At 38.4% G+C, this 18,598-nt stretch overlaps 1 protein-coding gene across 4 annotated transcripts in view; it reads right to left on the bottom strand.

Moving 5' to 3' along the window:
• Nucleotides 1-18,598, bottom strand: part of AGPS (alkylglycerone phosphate synthase) — a 219,447-nt gene that overhangs the window by 135,009 nt on the left and 65,840 nt on the right. Inside the window, exon 1 of one of the 4 annotated variants that reach the window (XM_012471934.3) lies at nucleotides 13,585-13,841. The exons of 1 other annotated variant lie outside the window; for it this stretch is intronic. In XM_012471934.3, the coding sequence (XP_012327357.2) occupies nucleotides 13,585-13,826 (242 nt within the window). In that variant the 5' untranslated portion in view covers nucleotides 13,827-13,841. Of the gene's footprint in view, nucleotides 1-11,001; nucleotides 11,022-13,509; nucleotides 13,528-13,584; nucleotides 13,842-18,598 lie in introns of those variants that run through there. 2 more of the 4 variants (XM_012471937.2, XM_012471936.2) reach the window with 2 other exon arrangements.

Here is an 18,598-nt window from a genome sequence, read left to right as displayed (position 1 = left end):
CATTTTTGCAATGTTAGAATGTAGCATAACATAAGCATGCAGCAAGTACTGACACTTTCCCTGAACAAAGATTGGCCTGGAAATAGAATGAAGAATCATTTAAAGGTGAAAAACAAAAGAAAGGGAGACCAGGCTAGATATGAGACAATTAAGATTTCATCTAAGCTGGGGGCAATGAGAGAAAAACAAAGTGTCTTGAGAGCCAATAATAGAGTCCATCTGATTTGTCAATGACCTGAATAAGGGATGGGAGATGAAGCTCAACAAGGTCTCATGACTGAGGTGTTGTTGGATTTGGGTGTCTAAATAATGGGGGAAGTGAAAAGAAACAGTGGAGCACTGAGGTTGAAGACTAAAATAATGACTTTATATATGAATGCTGAGTTGGAGAAACCAGCAAGATACTTAGATAGAAATACCCAATAATTAAACATGTAAAAATGAGAGTTGAGAATTAGAGGTATTAACTTAAAACCCCTAAGCGTGGTAAAAGCTATCACAGTTCAAGTAGATGGAATTATTAAGGAAGAAAATGCAGAAGAAATGACTAAAAATTAATCTTAAGGATTTGTAAGCTTAGGAAGAGAAGGAAGTCAGCAAAAGCATGGTCAGAAAGATAGGAAGGTGGGAAAAATACAGAATAGTGCAATAACATGAGAGCTAAGAAGAGATAAGAACATCTACCAGGTATGGGAATTGGTCAAGAGGCTAAAAATTTTATATTTAGGTTATCCATGGCTGTTAAGAAGGCCTTTTCAAAAGAGTGATACGTGCAGAAAATTTCAAAACGTTATCTGAACATGCTTTTAAGCAGCAGAAAAAAATCAACGAAGAGAAAAAGATTGATGACTCGAGGAAAATAAATAGAATAACTCATGGAGCAAGATCACAGAGAAGGAATCATCAAAAACAAATGAGCAGAAAATCTGGTTGTGTCATCTTTAAATGTATGCTAGCCAGAGTCAATTCAGCTCATTTAGCTGCCTGGGCAGCTACCTATGTCCTATGATCACCACCACTTCCTTCCCAGCAATAACTTACTAGAGCAATGTAAACATGTAACCCAAGATTGGAAACAAGGGGTTCAATTATTCTCTGCTATTGGCTGAATTCCTGGAGGAGTGGGGCAGCCGCATTTTACCATTTGGACAGAAGAGCAGAAAAAGCTGATCCGCTCAGAGAAGACTGCTGCAAATAGTAGCAAGAAGTGATATTATCAAGAAACTGGATGGCTTTCTGGTTCTTAGCTCTAATTCCACCCTGAAGTCAAGCTCAGTTCTTACCCTTGAGTTCTTTGGCACCCCTGTATTCTTAGAATAATTTCCCTTTTCTGCTTTAACCTAGCTCAGATTAATACTTATAACAAATGTCCCCAATTAGTATACATACCAAAAAATGAGAGTTTTTTAAAGTTACCAATTGTATAAAATCTGAGTGCAGGCATGGCAAACTAGAATGTACTTTCTGAAAATAAGGGTAGATGCCAGGTATGAACTTGGAAATAAAATCAAAATTAGAATAGCAGTCTAATAGTTGTGAAGCCAGAAATCATTTATGAAGGCAAAACAGACAAATACTATTTGGAAATCAAAACCAATTGATATAAAAGAAAAAAGCAGAACCTTTCTGAAGGAGATTCAACTTCAAAAATGAAACTACCTATTTACTTTAAAATGCATCAAAATAAAATAGATTAAATAGATGGAGAAAAGAATGGATTAATGAATGGATATGTGACAAATGCATCCAAAATAAAATACATTAATATTAGGTGGAGAAAACAATGGATTAATGGGTATGTGATAAGTACAGTAAAATGTTAACAGTAGAATCTAAGTGGATGGTATACAAATGAATATTGTGAAGTTCAATTCTGCAATATATTTAAACATATACAAAACATTGTGGGGGTAGGGAATGAAAACTGTTGACACCATAATCTTAAATTAATCACCTCATATAACAAGATTTGCCTGAATAGTAAATAGGAGCCGTCTCAATAAGCATGGAATGTACATTTTTTACTGATAGCAATAAATGGTTTAAATTGGTACATCTAAGCCAGTTGTCTTAGCTCTCCTTCCTTCTCATCACCCCCATAGACCCAGGCAGGGTGAAGTACTATTCCTTAGGCTTCCTGTGGTCATGTTTTGGTTTCCCTCTTAGAGACTCAGGCTAAAACATCTCATTTCCTTCTATCTAATTTCTGGAAAACTGCTTCCCTAAATTGTAAGATATAAACCTGCTCAAATATGATGTAGTCTTTCTCCAAAGATTCCGATGATCTTCAATTTTTTATTACTGGTCAGAATTAAGTCCAAACGATCAATTGTTCCTTATTTCTGTCCACGCCCAATGAGATCAGTGAATGATGTATTCCAATGCTCTTTGACTCATTAAGGCCCTTTTTTAAAAAATGTACCTAAGGAAATTATTAAAGATTTAATTGTAAAAAGCTTACCATAGCATTCTTTATAATAGGGAAACACTGCAAACAAATATAACGCTGTTGTCATCAATAAATAGCACCTACATATAATACTTCTTAAGTCACTGAAAATGATTTTATACATTATTATTTCTTGATAAGGAAAGGTAAACACAACACAGTGAGTGAAAAATGGTAATTTCAAGACATTATTATGGCATGACCTTACACAAATATGCCTATGTCTGAAAGGATCTATGCCAATGTGCTATAGCGGTTATCTCTTAACTTGTTTGGATGTTAGTCCTCATTTTGATTACCATTTTCTATTTTTTTTTTTTTGCAACAAAATGCATAACATTTCAGAATAACAAAATTATTTTCCATTTTCTTTATAATTGTAAAATAACTGCCAGACATCTAGCTCCTAGCGGAATGAAACTTATAAACACTATTCAGATAACTGAAAGACCATCATTACTATAGCAAACTGCCACACCAGTTTTATAAAGTTTATTACATTGTCCAGATTTTCCGATCCTAATTCTTCTGATTCTGCTCTCATCCAAATGCTCTTTCTCATCAGTATTTTCACCCTCAGATTTAAGAATTTTTGCATAACACCTTGACATAGAACAATACTCTCCCAATCCTTCTAGACTAGGTTTCTTTGACATGCAATTGTCCTTCCATTGTTGTACTAGTCATCATTCCTTTTCTATACCTTGCATCTTTCAGTAATAGAAGACACATCAGTCTTCCTTAGTAGACCTACATGTCACAGTAGGCAAAAACTATGTGTGGACAATCCTCCCCAGTGCTTAGCATATAGAAGACACAAAATAATTGCAAACCTGGGTAGATGAAGTTTCTTTTTTTTTCTCTCTCTCTTTTGAGACAGAGTCTTGCTCTGCCACCCAGGCTGGAATGCAGTGGCATGATCTCGGCTCACTGCCACTTCCACCTCTCAGGTTTGAGCGATTCTCCTGCCTCAGCCTCCTGAGTAGCTGGGACTACAGGCGTGTGCCATGACACCCAGCTAATTTTTGTATTTTTAGTAGAGACTAAAAGTAGTATTTTTCTTTTCATCATGTTAGTCAGGCTGGTCTTGAACTCCTAACCTCAGGTGATCCACCCGCCTCGGGCTCCCAAAGGGCTGGAATTACAGGTGTGAGTCACCATGCTCAGCTGGTAGATGAAGTTTCAAATGGGTGAGGTGGCTGGAGAGTACCTAGGTGATTTAAAGAAATTAAAGGCTCTAGACCTACATATTACATCCTATGACACTTAGCCCTTAACTGTATGATTTAAAGTTACTCTTCATAACCTGAGAAATCATAGGAAAAAGGTAATAGGCGATAAATGCTTCCCTGATTCTCAAAATTAAAAAGATCCCCAAAACAAGAGACTCTGAAACCTGGTATCAATCAATAAGCAAAGCTCTTCCAGACAATGGCACAAGAAATGGTGTAAAAGCTGAAAAATATGGCATGAATAAGAGACTCTGCCTAGAACAGTAGAAGAGCTAGATAAATCAGAAGCTGAAGTTTAAAAGGTATATACTTTAAAATGTGGTTAGAGGTGAAGGGATATGAATTGAGTCCAGCTACACCAGTCTTCTTGTTGCTTTCCTGATATGCCACATATGCATTTCCTTTCAGGATATTTGCACACACTATTCCTCTGCCCAGAACACTCATTTGCCTGGATATCCATATGATTAAACTCATCTCCTTTAAATATCTGCTCAAATGTCATGTTTTCACTGACATCCTACTTAAAATTTGAACCCTACCTCCTTACCCTCTCTACTTTTTCTTTTTTCTATAGCACTTATCACCTTCTAACATACTTAAAAATTTACTTGTTTACTAGGTTTAATTATGCATTTCACTCATTGGAATGTAAGTCCCAAGAAAATAAAAATCTTTCTCCATTTTGTTCACTGACGTAGCCCAAGTGCTTAGAACATAAGTGACCAATAAATATTTGTTTAATCCAGAGAATGAATGTTAAAGATTGTGAAAGAAAAATGAATAGGGCTGGGTGATATCAATATAATATCAAGGAAAAAGCCCTAAACTTGAGATTTTCTTTAAGTCCAGAATCACCTGGGCACAGTGGCTCATACCTGTAATCTCAATACTTTGGGAGGCCAAGGCGGACAGATCACTTGAGGTCAGGAGTTCAAGACCAGCATGGTCCAACATAGTGAAACCCGTCTCTACTAAAAATACAAAAATTAGCCAGGCATGGTGGCAAGTGCCTGTAATCCCAGCTACTTGGGAGACTGAGGCAGGAGAATTGTTTGAACTTGGGAGGTGGCAGTTGCAGTGACATGTGATCACACCACTATACTCCAGCCTGGGTGACAGAGCAAGACTCTGTCTCAAAAATAGAGATAAAAATAAAAAAATCTGATTCAAATTTAAGCTTCACCACTCAGCAGCTAGAAACTGACTAATATATTTTTCTGGCAAGTATCTATGAACTTCAGTTCCTAATCTGTGAAATGGGCAGTTGTGAGGATCAGATGACACAACATGTATGAGAACAGCAGAGTGGCTGCAGAATTAATTATTAATTTGAATAAATTCAAAAGAAAGTTCAATCTTAAAAGAATAAAACAAGTTCAAGATAAGGATTGAAGGATGTGACTGTGGGCCTAGTGTTAACACTGTGAGACATGAGAAAGCCCAGATAAGTAAGTTCTAGAGAATGAGAAAGGAGTTAATGAGTTAACTTTTCACCTATACCTGTACTGGCCAGCATGGTATATCACTAGCCACATGTGCCTATTTAAATTAAAATTAAACAAAATTTAAAATTCAGCTCCTCAGTCATTCATGGTTAGTGCCTACGATACTAGATAATGCAGATTACAGAACATTTCTATCACAGAAAGCTCTACTGGATAGTGCTGACTTAGAAAATCTGAGTTGCCAGCAAAATATCCACTCCATAGTATATGTGACTAAAGTGATAAGAGAATTCAAATAGGTGTCATTTTAATATCCCTAAAGCTAGATTCCTATATAGTTAGTTCAAGCACCTTTAGAAAAAATTTAAAACCCAACCAGGTAATCAATCTGAGTGGGAATTGCAAACTTCTGTGAATATCACAATTTAAATAGTTCACATTACTTGATTCTAAGGTCCTGGGTTACCTGAGCATTCCCCTGCTTATAGGATGAGGTCTCTGACACAGCAACTATAAGTAGAATTTGGAGAGTCCCACTGAGGTCAACAACATGAATCTGGTCAGCATCCTGGCCAAATCTCTGATTAGTAACTTCAAACATGCTGGTAAGACTAAATGTTATATGCAATCATATAACAGTTTTCTTAATGAATGACAAGATGATATCTACCCCTCCAAATCTCACCCAGAAGGCAAAACTCTCTCATCAAAAGTAACTGCAGTTACTGGAATGGTAGCAGTTTTCTTTAATGAGTAGGCATATTTCAGCTACTGAAAGATCTAGAATTAAATACACAAATGCTTAAGAGAATCAAAGACAGATGTTAATGTTTTTAAGATACAAAAATTGATATTTTACATATTTACAAAATTTAAGAGAATTTAATCTATAAGAATAACTGACTTGTAACTCAAATTTAAAATGTGTAATTGAGTAATAGATTTGAACTTGTGATTTTAAGTTGAAATATTATAAGCTCACAAATAATATGTGAACACTGCAAGGTCACTTTGTTTAAAAATCCAGTTTATTTATAAAAATGGTTTAGTACCTGGGAGCATTTTATTACCTCAGACAATTGATGTACTTAAGAAAAGTAAATACGTTAACTACTAAACACTATTTTAATTCTCTCCCTATGCAGTAATAGCTATAAAAACACTAGTTTGATATGCACTTTATATTAAAATAAATAATTATTCAAATCAAAAGTAACCACCACTTAAATGTTGATCATTAACAGAATGGATAAACTGTAGTATACATATACCAAATGGAATACTATTCATCAATGAGGATAAATAAAATATGACTAGGTACAACAACATGGATGAATATCACAAACATAATACTGAGAGAAAGAAGCCAAACACAAAAAAGCACACACTGTATGATTCCATTTACATAAAATTCAAACAGGCAAATCTATATAAGGTAGTGGTTATCCTAGTGGAAGGAGCCACTGGGATGATCACAAAGTGGGCTTCTTAGAGTACTGGTAATGCTGTTTCTTAATCTAAATGTAGATAAAATAGATGTGCTCATTCTGCAAAAATTAATTATACTGTAAGCACTCTCTCTGCTGTTTTGGTGGCATGTGTTAGGCTCTACACCTGCAGAGGAGGTCTTCTGTGGTACACTACCTGTGATGGAGTGTAATTCAGGGTAACTACTAGGTAGTACAGATCTAAGCCATGATCTCCAACCAGCATTATCAGTAACAAAGCTAACATTTTTACCTCTCTGTCTGTATCCTGCGTCTTATCTCTCAGTTGATTCTGAGCTCAGATGTTAGAACAGGGATATGACAAAATACTACCCCCAAGACCCAATAAATAAAGAGAGCACTAATAGGCAGAGAGCTATTACTACTTTATGCCACAAGGGTAGACTCCAGTCATGATTCTTTGATTTGGTTTAGGGTTGAAATTAACATACTAATCTGATTAACAGCAGAAGTTATCTTCTCAATAATAAGGAAATAAAATCAAAAGGAGTAATATTTGCTTAGCACTTGCTTTTAAAGTGTTTCATAAAGTATCTCATCTGACTACAACAGCAATCCATTTCTCTGCAGCCTAAAAACGGATCATTTAATTTATTCTCAGGTATTTTATTAAGTGACCACAGGGTAGATGGCTCTACAGTAACTTCCTGACATAAAAAAGTCTATTTGGAGAAGGTCTGGTCCATCTCAAAATGCAATCTAGAGAAGCATGCTAACAAACAACCAGAGATTAAGCCTTCAGTTTCTTGTTCATTCACAATCCAAAGACAGTTTGCAACTAGGCAGTAAACCTTCCATCACCTATTCTCTTTTCCTCCTTTCTTCTCCGATCTTGGGTCTTCCACATTTCTAATTCCCTTTTATTCCAAACACTGTCTTCTTCCACAAGTCAGATGGCAAAATTCACTCACAAAAGTAAACTGGCTGGTCTATCTTTTTAAAATACCCATTACATTCTCTTAAATTATGAATTTCATTCTGACAAAATGATGTTTTATAATTTATTCAGTAAGTACAACATAAACTAATGCCTTCTTAACTATATGACAAAGTATTTGATCATGATCTATTTAATCACAAAAGCTTTGAAACTTGACATGACAGAGTAACCTGATGAATAGTAAATAGATAATATTTTCTTGGGAATATCAAGTGTGGTAAACCAGCATAGAGGGAAGAGCATGGATTCTGGAGCAAGAACAGAGTTGAAATGCCATCTCTTTCATTTCATAAATGCGAGGCCTTAGACAAATTAACTTTTCTAAGCCTCTGCTTCCTCAGTTGTAACATACATATAGTATCACTTACTTTTCAGAGCTGTTGTGTGAGATTTAAATGAGATAATGTACATAAGCTTTAGCATGGTTCCTGTTATATTAGGACATATTCAATTAAAACTCCTATTACTACTATCACTAGAATTTCTAGCTTAGGAACTCAAAATAGGGTAAATATTTCGTTCAACATAAACACCAAAATAAGCTCTAATTTTGCCAAGCAATGTTTAGTTTTAAGTCAGGTCACTTGTGCAAATAACCTTTGCTTCAGAAATGTATCAGCTCTCAAAGGCTTCAGGATGCCCTCTTGGAAAACCTCTTGTAAGAGGTTAACTCAGCTGTATTCCTTCTGAAAAATATCTACCCAAGCTCCCAACAGATGTTAAATAATACTTTTTTTGTTTTGTTTTGTTTTTTGAGACAGTCTCACTCTGTCACCCAGGCTGGAGTACAATGGCACAATCTCAGCTCACTGCAACCTCCGCCTTCCAGGCTCAAAGCAATCCTCCCACCTCAGCCTCCTGAGTAGCTGAAACCACGGGCCCATGATAACCACACCCTGCTAATTTTTTTTGTATTTTTGTAGAGATGGGATCTCACCATCTTGCCCGGGCTTGTCTTGATCTCCTGGGCTCAAGTGATTTGCCTGCCTCGGCCTCTCAAAGTGCTGGGATTACCGGTGTAAGTCATCATGCCCAACCTTAAGACACTGTTTTTTATTAAAATAGCATATGTAAGTAGCATTATAAGCAAGTAAACAATTAGTAGCATTCTTAGTCAGATATTCTTTTGACTGAACACTTATAGTCTGTGTAAAAGCTGCCATAGAGCAGTTCTGACTAATGCAAACCACAGTGAGGTTGGAGCCAAAGTTATAACTGGGAAAGAGGTTAGCAGTGTGGAGGAATGAAAGTTAACAAGAGGTTTTTTTACTTCTCTTTTTCATAAGATCACAAGAGCCTTAAAACAAAAGAAAAAAAAACTGGAAAAAATCCAAAACCAATACATAAAAGTGTCATATACGTAATTGACATTTACTATGATTTTTAAGGATCTAAAATTGCACTTAGAAGCAAAGTCAAAAGAAAAACTGTACATGGGTAACATGCACTTAAAGAAAAAAGGAGGATCCAAAAGTAAACTGTCACTCCAAAACTTTGCTCAGCAACTTCAAATAATGAGAACATATGTTCCTGGATAGACGTAATTGGAGCCAGCCGGGTACAGTGGCTCACACCTGTAATCCCAGCACTTTGGGAGGCCGAGGCGGGTAGATCACAAGGTCAGAAGTTCGAGACCAGCCTGGCCAAGACAGTGAAACCCCATCTCTACTAAAAATACAAAAATTAGCCAGGCACGGTGACAGGCGCTTGTAATCCCAGCTACTCGGCAGACTGAGGCAGGAAGAATCACTTGAACCTGGGAGGTGGAGGTTGCAGTAAGCCAAGATCACACCACTACACTCTAGCCTGGGTGACAGAGCAAGACTCCGTTAAAAAAAAAAAAAAAAAAAAGAGAGAGAGAGAAAGAAAAAAGAAGTAATTGGAGCCAACTTCATAGGAGACCATGTGACAAGTAAACAACAGGTTTTGTTTGGTCAGCCCTCTAAAATGTCCACATTCCACTGGATTGTGTCATCCCTTTTCTATTGTCATTCAGTCTCCAAACTCCTGTGGCATTAATTTAATCACATAGTTTTAAAGTGTGATTAAACTTTAACAGTGTCACCTAATGAACTAACTTCTAAAACTCTCACACACATCATTTCCTCCCTATTCTCACTGTCATCATCTTAGTTTAATTCTTCATTATTTCTCACCTATTGTGTTATAACAGCCTCCTCTAACTGATCTCCGCTAACTGATCTATGTCCATCCTTACTGTTCTCCAACCCATTTTTAACACTGTAGCTGGAATGTCTCCTCTCAAACCCAAACCCAATCTGATCATGTCTCTTCCCAGCTTAATTCCTTCAAGCATTCTCTATCAACAAGTCCCTTCAGCTGCTTCATTTTTCTTTATATTTATCACTACCTGGCATACTATATTACTTGTTTGTTCACTGTCTCCACTCCAGCTAGAATATAAGTTCCATAGGGCAGAGTTTTTGTTCACTGCTATATTTTACAAGCATGAATGAATGCATGAATGAATGGACTGACAACCCACAAGCCAAAGATCTCCAGGAACTGCCACTGCCCTCCTTTCATTTTATTCTCATCTCTATCAATACTAATAAATCATCCAATTATCTTAAATACAATATGTACTTTTATGCCCCCTTGCTTTGCCATATGCTGTTCCCTTTGCCTAGAATACAAACTCTCAAGCTATCATCCACATTTTAAAACCTTCTCCAGAAAGCTTCCTCTAACCACCCCTCCCTGCCAATAGAGTATTCCAGTCTTTCCTTTGTGCTACATCTGTAGGTACCTGTATCTACGTGGCTCTAATCGAACTGCACTATGTCTCTCACTTCCTAGATTGTGAATTCTTTGAGGCTGAAGACTATTTATTCATCTCTTTACCTCCAGTGCCTAGGACAGGATCTTCATAAAGCAACTACTCTATCAATGTTGAGTAAATTAACATAGGCATGACTATTCTGTAATAGAAATGAAAATATGGCATTTCAAGAAGTCATGTTTCACGCCTGTAATTCCAGCACTTTGGGAGGCCAAGGCAGGTGGATCACGAGGTCAAGAGATCAAGACCATCCTGTTCAACATGGTGAAACCCCGTCTCTACTAAAAATACAAAAAATTAGCTGGGCATGGTGGCGCGTGCCTGTAATCCCAGCTACTCAGGAGGCTGAGGCAGAATTGCCTGAACCCAGGAGGCAGAGGTTGCGGTGAGCCGAGATCGCACCATTGCACTCCAGCCTGGGTAACAAAAGCGAAACTCCGTCTCAAAAAAAAAAAAAAAAAAAAAGAAGTCATGCTACTCCAGGCCATGATGAATTTTAAGTATAACCAGCCATGTGATAAAACAATTACAACCAATGCCATCATCCAAGGTAACAAAAGGGAAGGAATAATACACAAATCACCAATGATTGCAAAATAATTTACATATAGGCATACTCACACCTTATTAGACATATACTCTGGTTCCTTCTTCCTCCATCATTTGTCTTCCCTTTAAGCTGGATTCTGTGGCTGGCAACTAGAGGACCAGCTAAGTAGGAAGTAGAAGGGAGACTTGGGTTCTTCATGAATAATCTATTAAGTAGATCACCCTCTGTGGAAGTTTTTGATGTGTCATCTAACACAAGTTTTTGTGTTCCCTTATATTTTGATAAAATCTCAAAGTACCAGTAGAGGACTAGATTTTACCACTAGCTGTCTAACCCTGAACCAAAGACCAAAACTTCCCACCACCTATAACCTATACAATAAATGGGTTACAGTTGTGCCTCAACTATCAACGCCTTCAGTCCTTGGAGCAGCCAAACAGGGCATCCCTGACCAGTCACCTTCAACCATAGGAAGACTCATCCAGCATCTTGGTGTGCCTTACAAATATTACTATTTTTTCCCTGAATGCTATAAACCAAGGCCATTAAATCTAACCATAAGGAAAACCTGCCTTCCTTACTTGGTTCTAAGAGTGTGAATCTGCATAAAATGTACAATCACACACATGCATACAAAGTGTAGGCATAAATTTACATGAAACCACCATTTAGAAAAGTTTTAAACCCAATGACAACTATTAATAATATAACCTCAAGTGAAGCCAGGAGATGAGATGAAATTCATTATTCCTCCCCTCATTATCACTCAGTAACCAAGTTATGAAAAATTTACCTCCTAACATTTTCTCAAATAAGTTGATTACTCCCAATATTATGCCTTAGTTCAGAATCCCAGCATTTCTCCCTGGGAAAATAGTCTCCTAGTCGCTCTGCCTTTGGACACAGTGAAAACTGCAGCTACCATTCTATGAAAGGTTATGTAACAGACATTGCACTAAACACTTGATCATTTAACTCTGTATTTTTCAGTTCTCACAGCAATACTGCAAAACAGGAATTACTGTTCCCATTTTTACAAATGAGGGGACTGAAACTCTGAGAGGTTAAGTGATTTGCCCAAGATTATACAGCTGAAACCGTGTAGTGAAAATTCAAATACAGGTCTATGTTCCCAGACATTATATTGCCAAACTGCTCAATTGTCTTCAATTTGGTCCCAGTGTGACCTTTCTAAAAGGCAAATCTAATCATGTCTTGCCCCACATAAAATCCTGTAAACAAGATTCACCTCTCCAGTCTTCATCCCCTGTCATTCTCACTCTCTCCTGCCACACTTAAGTCTCAGCAGTTCCCTAAGTTGTCTGTCACTTCTTTACCTGTGAACATACTGTTTGTATGCCAAGAAAACTTTTCCCCTTTGGCATACTATTACTAATGCAAACATCCAAATTTACTCAGACAATCTTTATTTTGTAAAGTCTCTGCACCAACAAACACATAACCAAAACTGGATTAAGTGGGCAGGTGCTACAGTTCTCAGGTAAGTTTCTTATAACGCTGTATTATAATTTTATCTACTAATCTATTCCTTTCTTAAGAGTATATACTGTATTTTTTAAATTTCTGAATTGCTGGTATAGTGTGTATGTTATAAAAACTCATGTATGTTGAATTAATTCATCAGAAGCAGGATAGCTTAGGAATTTGGCCATGGAGTCAATTTGATGTGCTTTCGAATTCTAGCCTGTCACACAGCATATCTGCTAAGCATCCAGCAGACTTAATTCTAATTTATTCATCTGTAAATTGGGAGAAAGCCGCACCTACCTCATAGCTTGGGAAGAAACAAAGGATTTAGCACAATCTTTGGCACACTGAAACTACACTTTAAACATTACTACATATTTTTTTTTTTTACTGTCGGTTTATCCACGGTGACAAAGCCACACGTCAGAAAATAGCTTCTCCTAGTAGCTTTCATCAGAGATTAAGATTTCCCCCAAAAAATCGAAAGTCAAGATCTCTTACAAACATCCCTTATCGGTAGACCCTCATCATTCAGCTTCTGGTTACACAGAGCGTAGTAGCTATACCACCACACCTTAAACCACTAGCTACTCTTTGCAGTTTATGTTTCTTACCCATTCATCCGTTTCCTCCCTCAAAGGCAACACATCTTGCTCCTAAGCAAGCGGAACTTACCCCCACAGAAACCAGTCAGCACCTTTTCCCAGGGCACCACCAGTTTCCCCCACAGCAGGCTTTCGAGAATGAGAGAGATCCCTATCATCTATCATCTACTACAAACTTAAATCTCGGAGGAGAAGCAAAATAGAACCTCTGCTCCCCATTCCAAGACCTCAGCACCCCAAGTACTCATTTAAGATAAAGAATGAATTCCTGGCACTAAGAACTCAGGAAAAAGGAACCCTTTAAACCCTTCCCCAATGAGTTCTTCAAGTCTGTTAGACTCACATAGTGACCAAAATCACCATCCCAACCAGCACACCTTTCTGACAGAATCCAGGGTCTAGTCCACCCTCTCTTGAAAGAGAGATGGGTCCCTGCTTTCAGGGACCGGAATGCCTTCCACCCACCGGTGTCACTTCCCTTCCCACCTCGCCTGTGTCCTTCTGCAGCACAGGCCCGGCCTAATCCCTCGCCGCTAGCTCCTTCCACAGACCGCTACTCACCGCTTCTTGGGAATGGTGCCCGACTCCTGCGAAGCGGGAGTGGCCGTGGGCGCCGCCGTGGCCGCCGACGCGGCTCTCCGCGCTTTGCACTCATTGGTACTCAGAGCCTCCCGGGGCCGGCCCAGCAGATGGCCGGAGAGAATCCGCAGCCTCCGCCCGGCGCGGTCCCGGTCCCGGTCCGCTGCAGAGCCGGAGCTCGCGCCCGAGCCCGTACCACCCGCTGCAGCCGCCGCCTCCGCCATGGCTACCGCCTTGTGCCGCCGCCCGGAACCGCTGGGCGCGGGTGAAAGGTCACTCAGAGCGGCGCCTGGCGCGACCATTCGCTGCGGCGCATCCCGGCAGCCACCGCGGCGACTGGGCGGCTGGTGCCATGCGCCTGGAGTACATCCTCTGCCCCCACCCACCGCGCCAGCACTCCTGGGTCACGCCTCGGGGCGCGCGCACCTGCCAAGCAGGTGAGTGCCAGCTGACTCCAAGTTGGCCCAGCCGGGGCTAGCTGGACCAAGAGCCAAACCACAACCGCCACTGAGATGTCCTGGAACTCTGGGTGGTGTCCTCGGGTGTGGCCTGGGAGAGCTTTCGAGGGCAGATGCCTTGGAGCAGGAGAAGTGAGCAGTGCTACTGGACCTGACTGATCCAATGGCATCTTTTTCCCGAAAGAGATTCTAATGTTCCACCTGTGCTCTCCCTCCCTGCCGGGTCACCAAAGTAAATCAAAGCTGACCATCATTGTCTCTAACCATTAGAGCAAATAACTGTATGTTTTCTCATTTCTCATCACCTCTTTGGTGCCTGGCATTGTGCTTAATGCTAGATCACAAGTAAGTACAGATGAAAAAACGGAGGTTCAGAGACTTAACCTAACTTGCCAGAGAGTGTGCAGCCAGTAAATGCTAAAACTGAGTTGCAACGTGAGTTCTCTTTCCATTCACTACTGGATCCTACCCACTTTCTAACTCTAATAGAGACTAAGTTTCTTATTGCTACAGATAAAAATTACCCAAGAGCTGTTCTTAAGACATTTCAGTTATTTACAGGTTGACTTCATTTCTGGAAGATAGCACGTGATGAAATTAGGTGGTCTTCTAGAAAAGTGCTCCTTACCCATTTTTCAGCCAGTGTCTTGCATAAGAATTAGCTTAGATGGAAACTCACATACACTGGCCATTGTCATTCTCCATCCTGTCACCACTTTCACGGCATGCTTTCCTAACAAAAATATCGGCAAAGGAATCTGCAGAATACCACATCAGTAGAGCTAGAGGCTAACAATTGCTCTCTAGGGTCTTGGCAGCTTCTAAAATTGAGATTATGCCTTTACAGTGAATTTCCAAAGAGGATCAGACTGGTCAAAAACTATCAATTAAGGGCTAAGCAAATTGCTATTGGAGGGCCAGCTCTAGCTGTGGCCTGTTTTTACACAGCCATCATGCCAAAGTTTTTTGTATTTGAGAAGGATTGTTAAAAGAAAACAAGAAATGTTTAAAAAGAATATGCAACAGAGAACTTATGTGGTCCCACAAGCCCAAAAATATATATTACCTGGCCTTTACAGGAGGTCCTAATATCCTCTGAAATTCCTATACAAAGAGATGCCAGACCATTGAAAACAGTCCAAATATCTAGCAACAGAGAAGTGGTTAAATAAAGTGTCAATATGGTAAAATACTTTTGCAGCTATTAAAATAATTTAGTACAATTGTAGAAATAAGAAATAATTATGAATTTGTTAAATATAAAAAATGACCATAGCCTAGGCATTTTATGCATATCTCTTTAGTCAATCTGCAACAACACAATGACACAAGTTTTATTATCCTTATTTTATAGACAAAGGCTAAAGGAGAGTAAGAAGCTTTTCTGAAATAGCTATTTTATCTCAAATTCCGTATACTTCATGTTATTGTCCTTATTCCACCATTAAAGTTTGGGGACATTAACATTGTATGTTAAAATTACTTACATAGGCTTAGGGTTTTTGTTTTTTGTTTTATAGATTCTAAAATTGAACTTCCTAAAACAAATTTTCACTTTAGCTATAAACTGTGCTTCTGGTTCTTCAGGATTGAGTTTTGGGAAGAATTTCAGAGATTGCCACCACAGCTATCAGGACCTCCTTCATGAGATGCAAAAACATGAAACATATAGCACTTTCCTAGGTATTTATAACTGAAAAAAAGATAATCTTTAGTTTCTCTTGTATAATTAAATATCAAAGCCTGCAAGCCACTGGTTTCTGGCTTTTGCATACTTTGTTGCCTACCCTTACAACAAAGAAGTTGTACCTGATTGACATTTTCACTATTCAGCTGATGACCAGAAAAGGAACTATATGCTCCTACACATTTGATAACTGAAGAAAGGTATCCTAGCTTCCTTTCCTTGACTTCATTGTCAATTAGATGAGTTGTCTCTTATTTTAAAATTTGAAGACCCACTTTGCCTTCCAATATCATGTACATAATTCTAATGGTATTCTTTTTGTCTTGCACAATCTGACAAAGCCACACTCATATCCTCTGACTTGATAAAGCAGTCTCCAGAACAGATGGAGGTTACTCAATCCAATAATTAATGAGCCAAGAATTATTCCTGCATACTGTCCACTCAGTTCATCTAGGCATTTCCTCCATTTCCTTATGCTTTACCTCCTCCTTTATCTTTAGAATTCAATCTCAGATGCCACTGTTAAGTTGTTACAGAAAGAAATACTAATAACAGCCATCTAGACCTATCAGTTATTGAATTGAAATGTCCTGTAGCCTTTGATACAGTAGACCATTTTTTGTTTGTGCAAGAATGTAATCCCCTGATTCTCCATGTGCTTTCTTGAATAGGGTAGAAACTGAACTCATTTTCCCCTCCCTTTTATGCTTCCCTGTAGTCCACCGAGGTGCCACAGATCCTGCTCCATCAACATCAGGGTTATTTTCAGCCTTTTCCTCTTTTGCCTTTTATACTAAGTATATCAACAGTACATTATCCTCTGTGTCTTTTAAATCTATTCTTTCTGTGATAATTTATTCTCTTGCTTATCATTTATCATGTTCTGCCTTTAATGTTAATTAACTTTTCGTTTACTCATATCTGTTTCTCCCAATAGGCCATAAACTCCTATGTGGCAGAGTTCATATCCCACTTAAGAATCTGAGACTTATACTTAATTTATAAATGACTCATCACTTTGAATTTGGGGAGAGATACTGAGTCTCAGTCCCCATAGGAACTGTTTTCCTCTTTTCCCTCATTTGAAAATGCCTAGCTAACAGAGGTTGCAGTGAGCCGAGATTGTGCCACTGCACTCCAGCCTGGGTGACAAAGTGAGACCCTGGCTCAAAAATAAAAAAAAGAAAGAAAATGCCTAGCTAGTATTTAATGTACAAAGTTACCTCATAGAACAGCACTTTCCAAGATGATGGAAATGTTCTGTATCTGTACTGTCACTGCACATAGTCTCATATGTGACTATGAGCACTTGAAATGTGGCTAGGATAACTGAGAAACTGAATTTTTAATTTTAATTAATTTAAACTTAAATGACCTTATGTGGTTCTTGGTGACTGCATTTGATAGCACAGGTACCGAGTTTAAGTTATTGGTGCCTGGAAATATCAACCTTACCTTTCCCGTACTACTGTTAAAACCCACACTGGGGTATGGAGAAGAAAAATATGCAAGAGGCTGGGTGCAGTGGCTCATGCCTGTAATCCCACCACTTCGGGAGGCCAAGGCAGGTGGATCATGAGGTTGGGAGTTCGAGACCATCCTGGCTAACATGGTGAAACACTGTTTCTACTAAAAATACAAAAAATTAGCCAGGCGTGGTGGCATGCACCTGTAGCCCCAGCTACTTGGGAGTCTGAGGTAGGAGAATGGCTTGACCCTGGGCAGTGGAGGTTGCAGTGAGCTGAGATTGCACCACCACACTCTAGCCTGGGCAACAGAGTGAGACTCTATCTCAAAAAAATAAATAAATAAGAAAAATATGCAAGAATTATTTGTCCCTTGTATACTGACCTAGGGCTATAAATGTATTTTATCAGAAAAAAAAAAATGCTCTAAATGATTGGTGTGGTCAAAATAATACCATTTCCAGTACATTATCAATTAGATAGGCTTTTACAAGCCAGCTTGCAGATCTAACCATCAGAAATAAGTTTCTTTCTATGTAATGTCCAAGTCAAAGATAAGTCTTGGGAATGGTAAGAAAAGAGGTTTCTATAAGGTTTCCAAGCCTATGCAGTTACCTCCTTTCTGATTCGCCACATCCTTTGTAATATAGGCCCTGTAGAAAAGTTAAGACATTCTAAGAGTTATTTGGCTAATGTAAAATAGCTATTTAATGGTTCTGAGAAAAAATCAATGAGGAAGATTTGATTTGTGTGCTAAATCTCCAGATCTTAAGTGATTGTTCAAGTGCTATCCAGTCAAGCTCAGAAGGATCAATTAATTTTTGCCTGACTCCCTCAAGTGCTCAATCTGACACTACTAAAATACTTTAAATGTAAATGTATATAACTGCCTCTTTGTCCAAATTGAGGTATAGGTATGCTTCTTGCCAAAGAAGGCAAAATTTATGAATTTTGCAGCTATTAATAGAGTAACAGAAAAGCTTTCTTCTGAGTGATAAAAAGCTTAACGTAAACCAAAATTATGTACCAATAGAAAAACTACTGATTATATATATTTTAAATTTGTATACAGTAATGAAAATACATAGACAGTAAAAGCATTTATTAAAAGCCTATCATGTACCTAATTCACTACTAGGTACTATGAGATGCAAAAGTATTTAAGCCAATGCCTCATCTACATGGTGTAATCAGGCTAGTTAGAAGTCAATCCGTAAGTGGGAAAAAAATCATGTAATACTATTGGTTGGAATAAGTATGAAGGTGACCTTGATGAAGTTTCCTACCACATCTCCATACAAAAGTAGAATCCAAGCAGGTTATCCTGAATTCATGCTAGCAGAGGAACAGATATTTCACATGAAGCCAAGTCCATTGAGATT

The sequence above is a fragment of the Aotus nancymaae genome, unplaced genomic scaffold (genome assembly GCF_030222135.1).
Source record: "Aotus nancymaae isolate 86718 unplaced genomic scaffold, 86718_ANA_hifiasm-v0.15.2.pri h1tg000008l, whole genome shotgun sequence".
NCBI classification, from domain to species: Eukaryota; Metazoa; Chordata; class Mammalia; order Primates; family Aotidae; genus Aotus; species Aotus nancymaae.
The sequence above is the reverse complement of the archived record's forward strand: the minus strand, read 5'-3'. Positions and strand labels throughout refer to the sequence as shown.